Here is a 20,105-nt window from a genome sequence, read left to right on the forward strand (position 1 = left end):
GCATGCTATTCAATTAAATCAGATCATACTGTACATGAGTATAATGAAGCCATTCACAAGGACACCAGTTATAGTGATTTAGAAGAGTGAAACAATTGTATTGGATGAGAGTGGATTTTCTTCTGGGACCAGTACACAATGGTCAATGGTTCTTTATTTTACAGTGAAATTATTATTTTTTGCATACAATCAGTAAAGAATTGCCATACCTATGCACAATCCCCAATTTGTACCAAGTGTATAAAAATAGTCCACTGAGACCACATGCAAGAGTCGCCAGGTTTTGGACCCATCTTCAAATGGGTCCAGTCCGTGTTCGGTCTCCTGGAGTGGCCCGCTATCCAGTCGATAGTTGCCATGCACTGGCATCATCTATGAATGGAGATGGATATATCTGTCTTCTTCTTGGGTAAAATGGTGAAATTCACTTTACTGATGTACATTTTCCCTGGATATGAGAAATGGTCTAAATTTTCCAGAGACTCATAGTAATAAATTAAGGCATTGGTGTACAGCAAGGGAAGATTGGTAAATTAATGTACTCTTGCAGTTGTTGCATGTAAGACCTAACCGTTTAAATGATTCAAAGAAACGTTAATAAATCTGAACTTGGCTTCCAGATGCGCATGACCATCATCAATTGAGGTTTGATTCTGGAGTGCAACGAATTGTTTGTTAAACAGTTTCCCATTCGTTTTTAACATGGGACAGGAGCAAATTGGTCCGAAGGGTCTGTTTTCACACTGAATGACTCTTTCAGCTCCATTCCAGCAGGAATATTGTTGGTTGTAAAGTACAATATTACAACAAGAAAGAGCAATGATGCAGCATGTTTGGACAATGGTCTTCATTGAGTTTGGCGATATAGTGGAGCCATTAGTTAGGATCATGGCTTTTAGCCATCATGAAATAAACTTAAGATGAAGACAACATGTAGAAACAAGGAACTGCAAATGCTGGTTAACAAAAAAAGACACAAAGTGTAGGTATAACTCAACAGTTCGGGCAGGATCTCTGGAGAGCATGGATAGGTGATGTTTCGGGTGGGACCATTCTTCAGACTGAGTCCTGAACCGAAATGTCACCTATCCATGTTCTCCAGACATGCTGCCTGGCCTTATAAGTTACTCCAGCACTATGTGTCTTTTTTTAAGATAGAGACAGTCGTCTTCATGCATCCCAATTTAGGGATAGTGCTTCCCAAGTCAAGTCAAGTTTATTCGTCACATACACATGCGAGATGTGCAGTGAAATGAAAAGTGGCAATGCTCCCGTGTGGTGGAGTCAAAGTTCCATCAGAACTAATGACTGGAGGAAGGAGGAACTGTAGATGCTGGTTTACACCAAAATAGACACAAATTGCTGGAGTAACTCAGTGGGTTAGGAAGCATCTATGGAGAAAATGAAAAGTTTCCGAGCGATACCCTTCATCAGGCGACTTAAACTATGCTTCTAAACCCAACAGCTGACCCTGTTGCTGTTTTATGTCGCATTTTCTGTCCCATGTTTGTGACAACAGGGTTTCTGGAAGTAACACAAAGAGATGAAATGAGGAAAAATTGCCTTTGCATTCTAATCAGTGTTTGGGTAACCTTTAAAACGGATAATGCAAAACGGGTTCCAAGCTCAGCCAAATCGAGTAATTCGTTTACTTTGAAAGCATTGTCTGAATACAAACAATCTTGTTGTTGTTTTGTGTGTGGTGGGGGGTAAATCGTCTTTTGAATTACCAGGCATCCACAAGGTTGAAATTTCCAAGCCATTTACCGAACTATGTGTGTGATATGTTAAACCGACAATCAAGGGCTTGGCATTTGTACGTGGGAGTTATACTTAATCTACACAATCATTAACACTGGAGTGCTGGCTAAATTCGATTTAAGAAGGGTGCAAGCTTTAAACTCCCTTGGAGGTTTGTCAAAAATGCAATTAATCAGGTAACTGGAGATCGGCTGGTTTACCACAGGTCATCGCAATAGGTAACAGCCCGGGAACTCTCGTTAAACGCTCCAAAGTCTCTTTGGCGGCGCGGTAACCTAGGATACATTTTAAAGCATTCATTCCTGGCAGAGCTCGTTCTTCCTGCGGCCGCTTGGTAAAGCAAAACTTACTCGACATAAAACGTTAGACACAACATTTCTGGAGTAACTCAGCAGGACAGGCAGCATCTCTGGAGAGAAGGAATGGGTGACGTTCCGGGTCGAGACCCTTCTTCAGACTAAGAGTCAGGGGAGAGGGAGACACAGAGATATGGAAGGGTAAGGTGTGAAAACACAGATCCAAGCAGACGAATGATCGAGGAAACGGGGTCTGAAGAAGGCTCTCGACCCGAAATGTCACCTATTCCTTTTCTCCAGAAATGCCGCAAGAGCCGCCGAGTTACTCCAGCAATTTAGTGTCCATCTCTACAACAATATCCATTTGTGTGGCAGCCAGCTCCCACAGTTAGAGTCAAATCTGTCCCATCCATCATGTACCTGTCTTAACTGTTTCTTAAACGTTGGGATCGTCCCTGCCTCAATTATTTACCTCCTCCGGCAGCTTGTTCCATACACCCTTCAGCGGCCGCTCGGCAAAAGCAAAACTTACTCGAAGTAAAACTTCTCCGGGCAAGTTCCAGCCACATTTGGGTTTTTTTATTTCCCTCAGAGATTAAGCCAATTCTCCGTGGTGACGGTGCAATATTTTCATGACACAGACGTCGACTGCGGCGGCGACGGCAACTCGACCCCACAGCGGGCGGGCGGGCGCCCCGCTCCCCCACACACGCCCCTTGATTGACAATCCGGCCGGCCAATCAGAAGGCCAATGGGAGGCGGCGGACGTCAGGGAGCGGCGCGGGATTGGCTGGAGTCGGGTAGGGGGGCGGGACTTTGGGGGAGCCCGCCCTCCCGCTCTCCCGGCCGTCGACGGTTGAGGCTCAGAGCGCGAGCGCTGCTGGTTCGCTCGCTCGCTCACTGGTTGCACGGCGGCGGCGGCAGCGGCAGCGGCAGCAGCAGCAGCTTCGCGGGCATCGTGTGTCAGGCAGGCAGGCGCCCGTCCGTTGACACTCATCCATTGCCGCCCCCCCCACCACCACTCCTCTCTCTCTCTCCCCCGGCTGGCATCCCCCACCCCTCAAGCCGAGCCGCTCAGCTCACCACAATGTAGGATGGCAGAACAGCCAAGCATTCCTTTCAGGACCACCGGTTCCACGCTCTTGCACCCGCTCAGTGTCCTCCTCAAGGTGCCGCTCGACCAGGTAAGGGGAAAACCGCCAGCTACTCCAGCCGAAGGTTGCAGGACATTTAAGTTCATAGGTTCTAGGAGCAGAATCGGCCCATCAAGTCTACTATTCAATCGTGGCAAAGATCTATCTTTCCCATCTCAACCCCATTCTCCTGCCTTCTCCCAATAACCCCTGACACCCGTACTAACCAAGAACCTAAGAATCTCCGGGATAAGATATTTCAAGGAAATTGCGATCCTTGCGGAAAGGGAAGGTTCATAAGTTCATTAGTGATAGAAGCAGAATCAGGCCATTCGTCCCTTCAAGTCTACTCCGCCATTCAATAAATTATGGCTGATCTATCTCTCCCTCTCAACCCCATTCTCCTGCCTTCTCCGCATAACCACTGACACTCTTCTGATCCTTCAGCCCATATTCTCTCCTGGCCATCCAAGTTTACAGTCAGAGCTTGTCTTGCCTTGCATGCATTGGCTTCCTTTGCCGTGGCAAGACCAGCCAGATCGCTTATGTAGGTGTAAGGGCTGGACGGGATGCTGTCTCAGATGAATGAACAGAGGTATTGCTGTGAAATTGGCTCATCTCCAGCAGGTGTAATCAGAAGGTTCCCGACATGGCACTCATGAAAACACAACCTTGTTTCTGACAGAGTGAAACGTCCCAGGAGAGCAGCCAACAAAATTTAACAGGAAGGTCGATTATGGGGACAGAAATTATGAATTTATGATTATGAACTAATGAACAATGGGTTCAACCAACTTCTTGGATGAAATCAAATTATTGTGTCTGGATCATGTACAATTGAGATTAGTTTATCATGGCATCATGTTCAACATTGACATTATGGGCTATAGGGCTGGATTTTTTGATGTGTAGGAAGGAACTACAGATGCTGGTTTAAACTGAAGATAGACACAACAATCTGGAGTAACTCAGCGGTTCAGGCAGCGTCTCTGGATAAAAGGAATAGGTGACGTTTCGGGTCGAGACCTTTCTTCAGACTGTGTCTGATTGAGTCTGAAGATGGGTCTCAACCTGAATCATCACCTATTCCTCTTCTCCGGAGATGCTGCCTGAGCCACTGTTCTCTGTCTCGGAAGGGAATTCAGAGCTAAGGGCTGAAGGCATGATTGATTTTGGTGCAGTAAAGGAAACTGGAAATCGTACAGGAGATAAGTATTGAGGTTGAGAGATTACAGAAGTGGTGAGGCTGGAAGATGGTGGGGGAAAAGAAAAGGGAAAAGCCACATTGGGATTTGAATTTGATGATGAATTTAGAAGTGGTACTGCTGGATCAGGAGCTATTGTGAATGAGTAATTATCAGGGTGGTAGATTAATCTGGATTTAGCCTGAGTTAGGAGAGGGCAACAGAGGTCTGGATAAATTCAAATTTATTTGGGTTAATAGGCAGGATGATGACAGCAAAAAAGATATGAATAAGCAAGCGCAATAGTAACAAAGGTGTGGATTAACATTTCAGCAGGAACTAAGGTCGGAGGAGGGACAGGTGATATTACAAAGATGGTTTTATAATAGACAATAGGTGCAGGAGTAGGCCATTCGGCCCTTCGAGCCAGCACCACCATTCAATGTGACCATGGCTGATCAGCCACAATCAGTACCCTGTTCCTGCCTTCTCCCCATATCCCCTGACTCCGCTATCTTTAAGAGCCATATCTAGCTCTCTCTTAAGATAGACACAAAATTTAAGTATCCAGAGAACCGGCCTCCACCGCCCTCTGAGGCAGAGAATTCCACAAACTCGCAACTCTCTGTGTGAAAAAGTGTCTCCTCATCTCCGTTCTAAATGGCTTACCCCTTATTCTTAAACTGCGGCCCCTGGTTCTGGACTCCCCCAACATCGGGAACATGTTTCCTGCCTCTCGCATGTCCAACACCATAATAATCTTGTATGTTTCAATAAGATCACCTCTCATCCTTCCAAATTCCAGAGTATACAAGCCCAGCCACTCCATTTTCTCAGCACATGACAGTCCCGTCATCCCAAGAATTAACCTTGTGAACCTACGCTGCAATCCGTCAATATCTGGTATATAATGAAGATGGTAATCAAAAATTACGGCAAGATCTTGATCAGTTGGGGAAGTGAGCTGAGGAATGGCTAATGGAATTTAATGCAGATAAAAGCATTTTAGGAAATAACACCAGGGTGGACCTTAGAGTTAATGGCAGGGCCTTAGGGAGTGAGGTGGAGAAGAGGGATCTTGGAGTTCAAAGTTCCCTGAAAGTAGCGTCACAGATAGATACGGTTGCTAAGAAGTGTTTGGGTACATTGGTCTTCATCAGTCAGGGTATTGAGTATAGAAGTCGGGAGGTTATGTTATGATTCTGCAACACGTTGGTGTGGCCAACCGTGGAGTATTGTTTTCAGTTTGGGCGTCCTGCCGAAGGACGTTGTTAAGCTGAAAAGAGTGCAGAGAAGATTAACAAGGGTGTTGCCAGGTCTTGCGGGCCTGAGGTATAGCAAGAGGCCAGGCAGGCTAGGACTTTAATTTCTTAAAATGCATGAGGCTGAGGAGTGATCTTATGGAGGTGTATATTATCACAGTCTTTTATCCAGAGTAGAGGAATCAAGAACCAGGAGGCATATGTTTAAAGGGAGAGGGCAAAGATTTAATGGGAACCTGAGGATCAACATTTTTGCACAGAGAGAGTTGGGTACATGGAATGAGCTGCCAGAAGAAGTAGTTGAGGCAAGTCTAATGACAACATTAAAAGGACATTTGGTTTTGAGGGATATGGGCAAATGCAGCAGGTGGGACTAGCGTAGATAAAGCATCTGGTTCGGCAAGGGAAAATTGGGCAGAAGGGCCTGTTTTTATGCTGTGTGACTCTATGCCCAAAACTAAACACAATACTGCAAGTACAGTCTAATCAGTTATTTGTAGAGTTGTAACATGACATTTCATTTTTTGTACTCTATGCAGAGACCTAGGAAGGCAAGCTTCCAGTAATTACCACTTTAAGGGAACTGTAGCCTTGAACAGCAATATCCATCCTTTGTTCATTAACGCTCTTTATCACCCTATCATTACTGTTTCTGTCCTTTTCTTATTTGTCTTTCCAAAATTCATCATTGCATGCTTTTCAGAATTAAATTCCATCTGCAATGTTCCGGATGACTATGGTTGGCTCTCGGATGCCACCCTAAACTTCAAGAATCATAGTCATCGACAAAATGGTGCAGTACAATTTAATCCCATGTAGATTGCCCGCTTCTAATCATGCTGTTGAAAGTCTGATCACAGTTTCAATCCTCTGGGGCTCAGCTTCTGCAACTACCATTTCTTTCTATTTCTGTTCCATCCAAAAACAATGTGTACATGATTTCGACTTCCTACTTAACACCGAACAAGTAATGGAGTAGTGTTTTTTTTCACTATTTGCAACCCAGGCATACTTTGTGCTAAAAGGTGGTAAATTGTGTCGTTTAGAGAAACAGAATCTCATATTTCGCTTGGGCAGCTTGCAGCCCAGTGGTATGAATTTTGATTTCTCTCACCTCAGATAACCCCAGCATTCCCTCTCTCCATCCCTCCCCCACCCAAGTCGCACTTGGTTCTCATTTTCACCCTACAAACAGCTTACAATGGCCTGTTGCCTTTATCATCATTACTTTTTTGCATATCTTTCATTCATTGTTCTTTATATCTTTGGGGTGAACTGGGGATGGGGACTGGACATTGTGCCTTTCCCCACAGTGGTATCCATTGTGGGGGGATGATTTTTTTTGTCTAATGTAATCCTGTAAGTCTGTGTCCAAGATGGCTGCCGTGAAGAGAGAGTGGACGCTGGCACGAATTGGTTGCCGCTGCTCTCTCTTCACACTGTGTTTTTGATTTTCTGTTTTTGGAATGAATTCTGTTTTTAATTTGTGTCTCTGTGATGTCTTTATTACTTATTTTATTCTGATTATATGTTTTACTATGTAAGGTGTCCTTGAGATTTTGTATGAAAGGCGCCCATTAAATATAAAATTTATTATTTTATTATTATTATATCTCCACATCACTGTCTATATCTCTCGTTTCCCTTATCCCTAACCAGTCTGAAGAAGAGTCCCAACCAGAAACGTCACCCATTCCTACTCTCCAGAGATGCTGCCTGTCCCGCTGAGTTACTCCTGCTTTCTGTGTCTATCTTTAGTTTTATGAAGATTGCCAAGAATAATTTTGTCACACAACAGAACAATTTTTAGAAGCAACATCTCCCCAGTCACCTCGATAATATGATCTAAAAAATATTTGCTCGATAAACATTTTCAAAAGGAATTGGTTGGAAGAGCATGCTTCAAGGTCCATCAATAGATTTTATTGGCAAAAATTTCATGGTATTTAATTTCAACTGGAAGCATGGCCAGTATTGTGGGTGGTGCTCGAAGCTCAATGTTTGCTTTCCATCAGCATAAAAGATCATGGAAACTTAATTGGTGCCAGAAGTAACTTCCGTTCAAACTTTCTCAAAGTTTTATGGTGGCTTGGTCAACAATGGTAAAACCAGAGAAAGCTGTTGAGAGGGACTTCACATCCCAATTTTAAGTCTGAAGAAGGGTCTCGACCTGAAACATCACCCATTGCTTCTCTCCAGAGATGCTGCCTGACCTGCTGAGTTAATCCAGCATTTTGTGTTTACCTCCAATCTTTACTCCTTCTATGCCAATTCCCAATGGCATATATAAATCCATAAATATATGTAGCTTTTTTTTCATTTTTAGAGAGACAGCATAGAAACAGACTCTTTAGCCACTGAGTCCACACCAATCATCAATCAACCATTGACAGACCATTTTCTCATCCACTTCCGACACATTAGCAACTTTACAGAGGCCAATTAACCTCCAAACAGGCACGCCTTTTGGATGTGGGAAGAAGTAAAGAATATGTTTCAGTGCTGCTAAAATAGTCTGAATTTCCGTCTTACAGAAATTTACAGTCGATTTTATTTGATGCATCTTTCCAATGAAGACATTTTAATTGAAACTGCAAATCTGTTTCAGACATGATCATATCCCCCCTCAAAAACTATATTCAAAATATTGCTAGTTCTGAGAAGTGTATTTGTGTATGCCTTGCGCCAAAGTGTCAAATACATCACAAATCTTTTCAATGTTGCCCAATTGCAAATTAAATTTTAAACAAGGAGCTAGGTACAGAATAGTTGAATAATTTGCATTTATTACTGAGTTACTCCAGCTTTTTGTGTCTATTTTAGATTTAAGCCAGCTTCTGCAGTTCCTTCCTATGCATTTATTTTAATATTGGATTGGCAGCTGGTTTGGCTCATTCTTATTGTTTAACAATCTCAGAGCATAAATTTGGAATTGCTGGATTTGAGAATCCTGGTGGAGAAATCAGTTTAGATTTATTATTTTCATGTGTACTGAGGTACAGTGAAAAGCTTTGTTTTGCATGCTATCCAAAGGACCAGTTACACCATACATTCGTCAAACTTGAATACAGTAGATAGGGGAGATAGAGTGCAGAATATAGTTCCCAGCACTATCACATTATAATGCATCAATTCCATAGACAACGTCCAATTTCTACATTGGGGCAGAGATGAATTGGACTGCAGCCTAGCTTATGAAAGGACCGTTCAGAAGCATGATAACAGAAGAAAATAAGCTAGTTAGTTTCTGACATATGACATTGACTCCAGATAGAAGGCCCAGTTTGAGTTTAGGAGCAGACCAGAAATGGAGACGTGAGATATTTTGTGGTAATTCAGTGGAAGAGAAGTTTCAAAAGATGTATTGATCCATTGGGGCAGTGATATTTGTGAAGTGGAATATGGAGAAGGTAGTTGCATCAACTCTGCCAAACTTCAAATAAAAAGGAGGGAAAAGGTATTTCCATCATGTACCTAAGTTTTTGGTAGCCATGATCAATACAGTCCTTGATATGGACAAGTCTGAAATTAGACTTAAAATGATTGTTAAGGAATGGTGATAGAAGTATGAATGCCTTACTCTATAGCAAGGAGGTAAATATACTATCTAGTGATATACGGGAATAACAAATAAAGAATTGTACCATAAAAACACCAAATGTAATCACAACAAGGCTTGAGCATCCATGTTCTCCAGTGATGCTGCCGTACCTGCTTAGTTACTCCAGCACTTTGTGCCTTTTTTTGTAAACCATAATTTGCAGATCTTTGTTTCTACATCCAGATTTGCGTACCTAATATTTCTATTGTCCGCAAACAGGCCATTTCTAAAAACCATGAAGAGTAATGGTGGATACGGCTCCAGGGTTCATCTGCACCATTTGGACATGTAAATTGCAGCCTGGAGCAACTGTGTAGGTTCTTAATCTTCTCTATCCCCATGACAGTAATGCCCAAAGGTTGGTTGTGTGGTTATTCAGAGGAGCCGGGAGCTGTTCTTGGAAAACTACACCAGCTGGTTTTGACAGTCATAATCCCAATCAGTGCTAACCCAAGCCCAGTTCTGTTCAGATTCTGAAACTCAACCAGGTTAGGATTTAGAAAATATTCCTCATGTATACGCTCCGGAAGTCAGTTAAGAAAAATGAGCATGAAGCAGAGGATGAAAAAATGTCCGAATAACATTATCGATTGGAAATGGAGCAATACTAAGATGGAATTGATTGAAAATGGGCCTCATAAGAGGAAGGTGCAACTAAGGGCGTGCAAAGAGAATGATTATTGGCAACCACGTCGTTTATATACATAAAATATTCTTGTGTTTTTTTGATACAGTCTGTTTTTGGAGAACCACATCGTTCTACTAAATTAATATCAATGCCTGTCAAATTCCAGTTAAGATAAGGATTTTGGCTCTATCTGTGTTCATAGTGAAATAAACTTTAATGCACAGAGCCAGGAAATTAGATTATTGGCATAATATTGACTTTTTAGAAATGGTTCCAGGTTTAAAAAACAATGCTGGTAGGGGAAGGGTTTATGATATGTTTTTTGTTCTGCTAGCTTATTTGTTATAAATTGTGATACATTTATATGGAGGTTTAGGGCATCCAAAAGTGCCTACAAATTAAAAAAAATGCTGCAGATGCTGGAAATCTGAAACCGAAACAGAAAATGCAGGAAACTCTCAGCAGGACAGAGATTGATAAACTCACAACTATTGCGTATCAGGGACCGCACTGAACTGACATCTGGCAATAGGAAATACCCGAGAAGACGTTCTCACAACAGAGGTTGCCAGATTTTTGTCACAAGCTCTTTCAAAGTCAGTAAAATGAACTTCTCTGTTTTGCCATCAACCACAAATTCAGGCCATGCTGTAGCAATCATCCAATGTGTATTGATGCAATGACGGATCTCCCCTGTATCAGAATCATGTTCTAAATTGTGGAAGAGAATTGTAAGTACTTTTAATCTGATTTTTTTGAGACGGAAGGAACAGTTTGATTAGTATGGGTGGCAAGGGTTATGGGGATAAGGCAGGAGAATGGGGTTGAGAATAATCCATGTTCTCCAGTGAAAGATTGATCTGCCATGATTGAATGACGGAGTAGACTGGGTGGGCTAAATGGCCTAATTCTGCTACTAGAACTTATGATCTTATGAACATTGACGTAATATTTGTGGCCTGAGTGCAGCACTTTTTATGTAACCTCTCTAATGCAGCAACGGTGTAGTTGTAACCAGTTAAACCGAGTGGGTGAGAAATAGATGATTGAGTTTCCGCTCTATTATTCAATATGCCTTTTGGCCAGGATTTTTGGTGGACTCTGAACTTGACTGTATGACAAAGGAAAGTGGACAGACTTTGATTGTTCTCTGTGGAATGCGGAGGTTGAGGGGAGACCTGATAAAAGTTTATAAAATTATGAGAAACATAGATAGGGTAGATGTCAGAACTTTTTAACCAAGATGTGGAAAAAAATCAAATACTAGAGGGCGTAGGTTTAAGGTGAAAGGGGCAACATTTAAAGGGGATATGCAGGGTAACTTTTTTTATATAGAGGTGGTGTGTGCCTGGAATGTGCTGCCAAGGATGGTGTTTGAGGCAGATTTGATAGCGTCATTTAAGAGACTTTTGGATAGTCATATGGATATCCAGGGAATGGAGGAAAATGCCCTGGTAGATAAGAGTTAGTCTTGGCACCATGTTCAGCACATACATTTTAGGCCGAAAGACCTGTTTTGTGCTGTATTGTGGACAGCATGTTCAATGATGTGCAGCCTCTCCATTACAGTAAGCATCAGCAAATATTCTCCTTCCACCAATGTAATACCTGTTGTAACCTGCATTCTAAAGCCGTTTTCCCTCCCTGCAGGAAAAGACCATGTTTGACCCTATGTTTGATTACGCTGTTATCAACAAAGGAGCTGGGACCTTGGAGATAACAGCTTCACTTGCATTGGCTACATGTTTTTACTACTAGATAGGCACAAAATGCTGGAGTAACTCAGCGGGACTCCAGCAATTGGGGAGATTTCGGGTCAGAAGAAGGGTCTCAACCGAAACGTTACCCATTCCTTCTATCCAGAGATGCAGCCTGTCCCGTTGAGCTACTCCAGCATTTTGTGTCTATCTTCGGTTTAAACCAGCATCTGCAGTTCCTTTCTACGTACGCTTTTACTACTCCTTGGTTGAAGTGCCCCTGCGCTCTTCATTGTTTTGGGACGACACATTGTTACCTGGATTTCAGCCTTTTGACAGTTTTTTACTCGCTGGAGTTTAGAAGGATGAGGGGGAACCTCATTGAAACTTGCCGAATAGTGAAAGGCTTGGATAGAGTGTATGTGGAGAAGCTGTTTCCACTGATGAGAGAGCCTAAGACCAGAGGTCATAGTCTCAGAATTATAGGACGTTCCTTTAGGAAGAAGATGAGGAGGAATTTCTTCAATCAGTGGGTGGTGAATCGGTGGAATTTTTTGCCACGGAAGGCTGTGGAGGCTAAGTCAATGGATAATTTTAAGGCAGAGATAGATAGATTATTGATTAGTACGGGAGTCAAGGGTTATTGGAAAAAGGCAGGAAAATGGGGTTAGGAGGGAGAGATAGATCAGTCATGATTGAATGGTGGAGTAGTCTTGAAGGGCCGAATAGCCTAATTCTTCACCTATCACATTACCTTATGACATTATTTCACATGTTTCCACATTTATCCAGGTCTCTGAAGTGTAATTTTAGTGTGCTGATGGCTTGCTCACCAGCATTTCCTTTGATTGTATTACTCTAGCATTGCAGTGCGGAGTCATGATTTAGTCATGATTTAAGGGGAATCTCCCTTACACGTGGTAGCTTACTAGTCTTCTTTGAGATGGGAGGTAATCATGGGTGGATTGTCATAGGATGAAGGCATCATGTTAGCTTCTGGGAATCTTGTGCACACTCACAGAAAGATCTCTTTGTAGCTATTTATTCTTTCATGGATTGGAAGCCCTCCATTCAGGACCGTTCCTGAATGGTAAGTTGATGGCCACCTGTAGACACCTGTGGGAACCTGGTAGAGTCAAGATTAATTTGTTCTCTGACTGTCCTAAAAACGTAAGTAATTGCCTGCTGGGAAAATAGAGCATTAGTAGACTGCCCGTTGCACTTCTGCTTGGCCAACCATATTGAATTCAATCTGTCTGCAGCACATACCTGGAAGAATCAAAAAGAAAACAAGTTGATGAAGTGGTGACTTTGAAAGTCACCAGATCTGTCAAGCCAATTTTGTTCCTGGTATGCTGCATGTCATAGCCACAGTCTGATTCAACATCTGAGCCTCCTGGACTTTCCCTTTCCCGTGATGTCTCGACCCGAAACATCACCCATTCCTCACTCCAGAGATGCTGCCTGTCCTGCTGAGTTACTCCAGCATTTTGTGTCTACCTCCTGGACATTCGTGCTCAAAGAAGGATCCTAGCAATAGTATCAAAGAAAATGTATAACCCAGAAGGAGACTTCCTGGTCTGTCTGGATGAAATGGAGCTGCTCAACAATGTCCACATTCCAGCCACTGGTCTGTAGCCGTGCAGGCCATGACTATCCAAGTGCTGGTTCAAGTAATTTTTTACTTCTCGTCCACCCTTCCCTTCTGAGAGTTCTCGACCCTGGCCACCATGGCGGTGGTGAGAATGTTCCTCGTAATTGATCTAATCCCTCGACCAATTCGTGGAAACCTGCAATCCCGGTTTTTGAAAATAAAGGATACTCGATCCTCACCTTTACACTCTGATTTAAGGCCATCCACCAACTGGGCATTCCTGTTAATATCTGTCCATCAGGCGTGGAGAAGCAGCTTGTTTGCTGTTATCCTGAGGTGTTGGGCGTGGCCTTCTTCCAGGCCACACTGTAACATGTTTAGCCTGCCTCTTAGCCTGAGGAAAGGTCTCTACCTGAAACGTCACCTAACCCTTTTTACCGGAAATGCTGCCTGACGCGCTGAGTTTCTCCAGCTTTTTGTGTTTATCTTCACACTAGCATAGCTTGGTAGAACCCATGAAAGACACAAAGTGCTGGAGTAACTCAGCGGGTGAGCGGGCATCTTTGGAGGAAAATAATTAGTTATGTTTCTGGTCAGAACCCTTCTTCGTACTCGCATCGTGGTGGAACCCACGATGATGTGGCCATGGAAAGCTGCAAAATAGAGTTAACCTCCCAGATTTGGAAACCAAATAGCAGAATTCTCAAACTATGCTCAAATTTAACACAAGCTTGCCTCCCAAAAACAACTTTGAAGGAGGTCTTTCACAGTCACTCAAGCAGCTGTGGGGCTGCAGTATTTAGTGCTGAACTTGCCTATGAAGCCTTTGGACCATGTCCAGTGTCACAGTGCTTGCCCTCTGATTTCACTGCTACATTGCAGAGAACTCTGGAAGCCCACACACACACTGACTAAGTCCTGAAGTTCAGCTAGTATCAATTTCTAGTGAGCAATACCCTGTGGTGATCATTCAACCTGCCTTTCCAGAGAGGTTTTCTAAACACGGGCAAGTGTGCAGTTAAATGGTCGACGTTGGGTTTCGTACACAATCATTTTAGCACATTGAAATCTCACCTTCAAGTTTGTACAGTTGATCTTGTAACTGGTTGATGTGAGCCTGCAAATAGTAAACCGTTGTCTCTCCTTCCCTGCTTTGTCAGGCCATACATAACAAGGAATCCATTTTGAAAGTCATTTGAGTGACGGCTTACTTTTAAAATTCGGCCTTTTCCTGTAAGGCTTCAATAAGAGATGGATGATGCTGATTTTAATTGTATTGTTGATTATTCTGAAATGTTCAATCCTTTTCAGCAAAGGAGGTGGGATTACACTCTGAATGAATGAATGAATAAATACGTTTATTGGCCAAGTATTCACATTCAAGGAATTTTCCTTGATGCTCCGCCCGCAAGTGACAACATGAGATACGGTGACAGTTGTCAAGTCGTGAGTCTATTGTCATGTGTCCCTGATAGGACAATGAAATTCTTGCTTTGCTTCAGCTTACAGAACATAGTAGGCATTTACTACAAAACAGATCAGTGTGTCCATATACCGTAATATAAATATATACACACATGAATAAATAAAATGATAAAGTGCAAATAACAGATAATTGGTTATTAATAATCAAAGTTTTGTAAGAGCCAGGTTTAATAGCCTGATGGCTGTGGGGAAGTAGCTATTCCTGAACCTGGTTGTTGCAGACTTCAGGCTCCTGTACCTTCTACCTGATGGTAGCAGGGAGATGAGGATGTGGCCAGGATGTTGTGGGTCCTTGATGATACTGCCAGCCTTTTTGAGACAGCGACTGCGGTAAATCCCCTCGATGGAAGGAAGGTCAGAGCCAATGATGGACTGGTCAGTGTTTACTACTTTTTGTAGTCTTTTCCTCTCATGGGCGCTCAGGTTGCTGAACCAAGCCACGATGCAACCGGTCAGCATGCTCTCTACTGTGCACCTGTAGAAGTTAGAGACAGTCCTCCTTGACAAACCAACTCTCCGTAATCTTCTCAGGAAGTTAGGAATGACACATAAAACATTAAACGATTCGCTGCAGCCTCCGGATGTCGTGCTTAGTGGCTAAGCCAAACCAGACCATGATGGAGAAGGTGAGGACAGACTCTACGATGGCTGTATAGTATTGGACCATCATTGCCTGTGGCAGATTGTGCTTCCTCAGCTGCCGCAGGAAATACATCCTCTGTTGTGCCTTTTTGACTGTGGAGTCGATGAAGCCCCCCCCCCCCCATATAAGGTCCTTGGAGATGATGGTTTCCAGGAACTTAAAAGACTCCACATATGTGACTGGTGTTGTTGATGGTGAGTGGGGTGAGGGGAGGGGGAGCTTTCCTAAAGTCTACAATCAATTCCACTGTCTTAAGAGCATTGAGTTCCAGGTTGTTGCGATGGCACCAGACGCCAGCTATGTCACTCCCTGTCTATAGGCAGATTCCTCCCCATCCTGGATCAGTCCAATCAGGGTTGTGTCGTCTGCAAACTTGAGAAGCTTGACAGTGGAGTCAGTGGAGGTGCATTCATTGGTGTAGAGGAGAGGGGAAAGTACGCAGCCTTGCGGTGCTCCTATGCTGAGGGTCTGCGGGTCCGAGATGTGCTTTCCCAGCCTCACATGCTGCTTCCTGTGTGTCAGGAAGCTGGTGATCCACCTGCACTACTCTCTGTACTTATTTATTAATATTGGTTCAACATCCAGTGGTCATTGCATTTGAGAAAAAAATGTCAATATAGCTGTCAAAGTTAGAAAATATAGCTTTTAAATATAAACCGCTCCCCTACTTTCGGTCCGATGAAAGGTTCTGTCCTGAAACAGAGACATAGAAAAATAGGTGCAGGAGGAGGCCATTCGGCCCATTCAATATGAGCATGACTGATCATCTAAACTCAGTACCCCGTTCCTGCTCTTGATTCCTTTATCCCTAAGAGCTAAATTTAACTCTCGAAAACATCCAGTGAATTGACCTCCATTGCCTTCTATGACTGAGAATTCCACAGATTCACAACTCTCTGGGTGAAAAAGTTTTTCCTCATCTCAGTCCTAAATGGCCTACTTCTTATTCTTAAACTATGACCCCTGGTTCTGGACTTCCCCCAACATCGGGAACATTTTTCCTGCATCTAGCCTGTCCAATCCTTTAAGAATTTTATATGTTTCTATAAGAATCCCTCTCATCCTTCTAAATTCCAGTGAATACAAGCTCAGTCGACCCATTCATTCATCATATGTCAGTTCCGCCATTCTGGGAATTAACCTGGTGAAGCAACAACGTCCTTCCTCAAATTAGGAGACTAAAATTGCACACAATACTCCAGGTGTGATCTCATCAGCCCTGTACAAAAGTAGGACCTCCTTCCTCCTAAACTCAAATCCTCTTGCAATGAAGTCCAACATGCCATTAGCTTTCTCAATATAATTACATGAGGCTGCAAGGATTGGAAGGTAGGTATGTTAATCGGGTAGGCTGATACAGGGGGAGGCATGTGTGGAGCAGAAAAAATTGACTAAATATGTAAAGTTTTGTCTCCCATTTGGTTGGCATTGGTTCTTTACTTTTAAAGCTTGATGAGTTTAGGATATTTGCCAAGAAATCCTATTAATTAAATGTTTTATTTTCTCCAGCAAAATACGGTTAAAAATTATTTTTTTCCTTGAGAGAAATATGAAAATTACTATTTATGGATAATTTCATTGTACATTGCGAAATGTACATGGCACTCAACAGAATGAGTCGTCCTTGTACACTTGTTACAACTTCCCCATTGCTCGATATACTGTTCTTGTCTTGGAGCATCATGGGGAAAAGTGAACTGATTTACCCCGTGCAACCATTACTGGCCATTCCTGAGAAAAACAACTCTTCCAACGCCATGCCAAATGGGTCAGTTAATTCTTTCAAATAAGTCTCTTTCTTAATGTTTAATTGTTGCAGCATCCCCACCAACACATCCCATTTCGATCCCATCCTTTAGTGTTACGAGCGAAGCCCTGATCACCTTTCCCCAAACCCTGAATACCCTTAGTCCACCGAGCAGCAAATCCTTCAGTTATCCCTCAGTTGTGATCATGGGCCCTATTCCCCTGCCCCAGAGCATCAACACCCCCCTCCTCCTCTTCCACCTTTAGCCCCTGAACATAGCCTTGACCCTGACTCCTAGATGATGCACTTTCCTTCCTGAGAATGAGTAACAGCCATTTTCAAGAATGACTTCTGGACGTAGAAAGCCAATATTATTCAGCACTTCAAAATCCTAAATGAATGGTAACTCAGATAATTTGATGAGAGAATAGGAAATGAATAGTAACTTTGTGTGCTGTGGTTGCATCATCCATTTCAAATGCGGGTTTCTTATACTCAACAAATTGAGTTACTGATCTGTTTATAAAATCATGAGGGGGGTAGATAGGTTGAATACACCAATGTTTTTATTTCCCAGAGCAGTGGATTCAAGAGCCCACGGACACCGGTTTAAGGTGAGAGAGGCAACTTTTTCCATGTACAGGCTGGTGGGTATATGGAACGAGCTGCCAGATGGAGGTAGTTGAGGCAGGTACGATGATAACATTTAAAAGACATTTGGACAGTTACATGGATAGGAAAAGGTTTAGAGGGATAAGGGCCAAATGTGAGCAGGTGGTACAAGCGTAGGGGAGGCATTTTGGTCGGCTTGGGCAAGTTGAGCCGAAGGGCCTATTTCCACGTTGCATGACTATCAGAAAACATTGCAATAAATAGAACTGGAATCAAATTTCTGACCATTGTTTGCTCAAGCTGCTCCTTTTTTTTTCAGGTTAATTTTACAGTCTGTCAGTTGTTTGCCCTGTTCGCTGCCTTCTGGTTCCGTCTTTACCTCAGTCCCAGTAGAGCGGGGACTGTTGTACGTCATGTGGTCGTTACAATGATTGGTATATATTTTGCTATCTTCTGCTTTGGATGGTAAGTGTAAAAATGGCGCCGTTTATTTTGATCATGCTATTTTCACCATTTAGACTTCCACTATATATTTATGAATGAAATCCCAAATGCAGTTGATACAATACAAAGTACAAAATATTACTACTTTGAACAATTCATTCAAAATGTTTAAATATGAAAAGTGCCAATTAATTACTGGATATGTATTTTATTAATCAGTAACAGGATGCATATTTTCGGTGGTAGCACATGTTCATGTCTTGTGTGATCGTCCAATATCATTGTTATTGGAGAGCTGTGTTGCTCTGGCTCTGAAGCCTTATCCATCTATCTTTCCTCAGGCGTCCAACTAACAGCTGCACATTAATCTGACCTGGCTTTGAGCTCTGGAATTCCCTTCCTGAACTTCACTGTCATCCATTAGTGCAATGTTAATCTAGATGTTTGTCCCCTTTTCATATTCCTTTGGCATTGACTGTGCAACTTGTATCGCCTCATATTTCGCTCAGGCAGCTTACAACCCAGCGGTATGCACGTTGATTTCTCTAATTCCAAGTAACCATTACATTCCCTCACGCTAGCCGTCCTGTTAGTTCTACTGTTCGTATCCATATATCCCTTCATTATCACTCTTTCCCCAGCCCACAATTGGGCCATTATGGGCTCCACCCTTCCTTGGTCATCTGTTGCCGGCCCTGCTATGTTCTGGCCTTTTCCTTCCTCCAGCTCCCTCCCCTCTACTTTCAGTGTGAAGAAGGGTCCTGAGCCGAGACGTCACCCATCCTTTTTCTCCAGAGATGCTGCCTGACCCACTGAGTTACTCCAGCACTATGTGTCTATCTTCGGTTTACACCAGCATCTGCAGTTCCTTTCTACACATTTTGTAACACCTCGAGCTACTTTCCTGTGTTAAAGGCATGTATGAAGTTGCAGACATTTACAGGACACATGGGGAGTATAAAGGATGTGCAAGACTCTGCAGTTGTTGGAATCTTGAGTAAAACACACAATATTGGAGTAACTCAGTGGATCAGGCAGCATCTGTGGAGGGACAGGAGAAGGTGGCGTTTCGGCTCTTTACCCTTCAGACTGATTGGTTTGTTTGGGGGTGGGTGGGGAAAACTAGAAAAGAGAGGTGGTGGCAAGACAAAGCCTGGCAAGTGATAGGTGGATATAAGTGAGGGGGGGGGGTTTGATTGGCAGATGGGTGGAGTAAATGACAAAGTCTAGAGATGAAAAGGAGATTAAATCGGGGTCATGCAAAGAGAGAAGAAGAGTAAAATGCGAAGACAAAGGGAGGGATGTGGGTGGATGAGAATGGTTGGGCGGTGGGTGCAGGAAGAGGGGCGGGAGAGTGGGAGAAATGGGTGCCCACCGAATTGGAAAATTCAGTGTTCGTATAGTTGGCTTGTAAGTTACCCAAGTGGAAAGTATCATGCTATCTTGTTGAGAAACTGGGAAGTGAGTTTAGTTTAGTTCAGTTTATTATTGTCACATGTACCGAGGTGCAGTAAAAAGCTTTGATTGCATGCTATTTAGTCAGCGACAAGACAATACATGATTACAATCAAGCCGTCCATAGTGTATCGACAATGGATAAAGGGTATACCATTTAGTACAAGATACAGTCCAGTAAACTCTGATTAACAATAGTTTGAAAGTCTCCAATGAGGTTGATAGGAGATCGGGACTGCTCTCTCGTTGGTGAGAGGGTTGTTCAGGTTCGGTGTGGAAGTTCCAGCTTCTTGGACTTGCACTGATTATTTAGGAACAAGGAACCATATATACTGGTTTACAAAAGGAGGAAAGAAATAAGACTTTATTGCCATCCATCTCAGTGGGGAATGTGGTGGAGCCTCTGTGGTGGATGTTTATGTTACATTTTATGTAGTTGTGTGTCTTGTTCCTATTTTTGGTATGACTGTATGGCAAATCAAATTCTTTGTATTTTGCAAAAAATACTTTGTACTTTGCAATAAATGGTTAATAAAACTACAATTATAATTACAATTAAAAAA

At 42.9% G+C, this 20,105-nt stretch overlaps 1 protein-coding gene across 3 annotated transcripts in view; it reads left to right on the forward strand.

The window, feature by feature from the left end:
* The first annotated feature begins 2,900 nt into the window (after nucleotides 1–2,900).
* Nucleotides 2,901–20,105, forward strand: part of mboat1 (membrane bound O-acyltransferase domain containing 1) — an 87,391-nt gene continuing 70,186 nt past the window's right edge. Inside the window, exons 1-2 of one of the 3 annotated variants that reach the window (XM_033013668.1) lie at nucleotides 2,901–3,241; nucleotides 17,963–18,108. In XM_033013668.1, the coding sequence (XP_032869559.1) occupies nucleotides 3,152–3,241; nucleotides 17,963–18,108 (236 nt within the window). In that variant the 5' untranslated portion in view covers nucleotides 2,901–3,151. The remainder of the gene's footprint in view (nucleotides 3,242–17,962; nucleotides 18,109–20,105) is intronic. The other 2 variants (XM_033013677.1, XM_033013687.1) reach the window with 2 other exon arrangements.

Source organism: Amblyraja radiata, chromosome 2 (genome assembly GCF_010909765.2).
Source record: "Amblyraja radiata isolate CabotCenter1 chromosome 2, sAmbRad1.1.pri, whole genome shotgun sequence".
NCBI lineage: Eukaryota > Metazoa > Chordata > Chondrichthyes > Rajiformes > Rajidae > Amblyraja > Amblyraja radiata.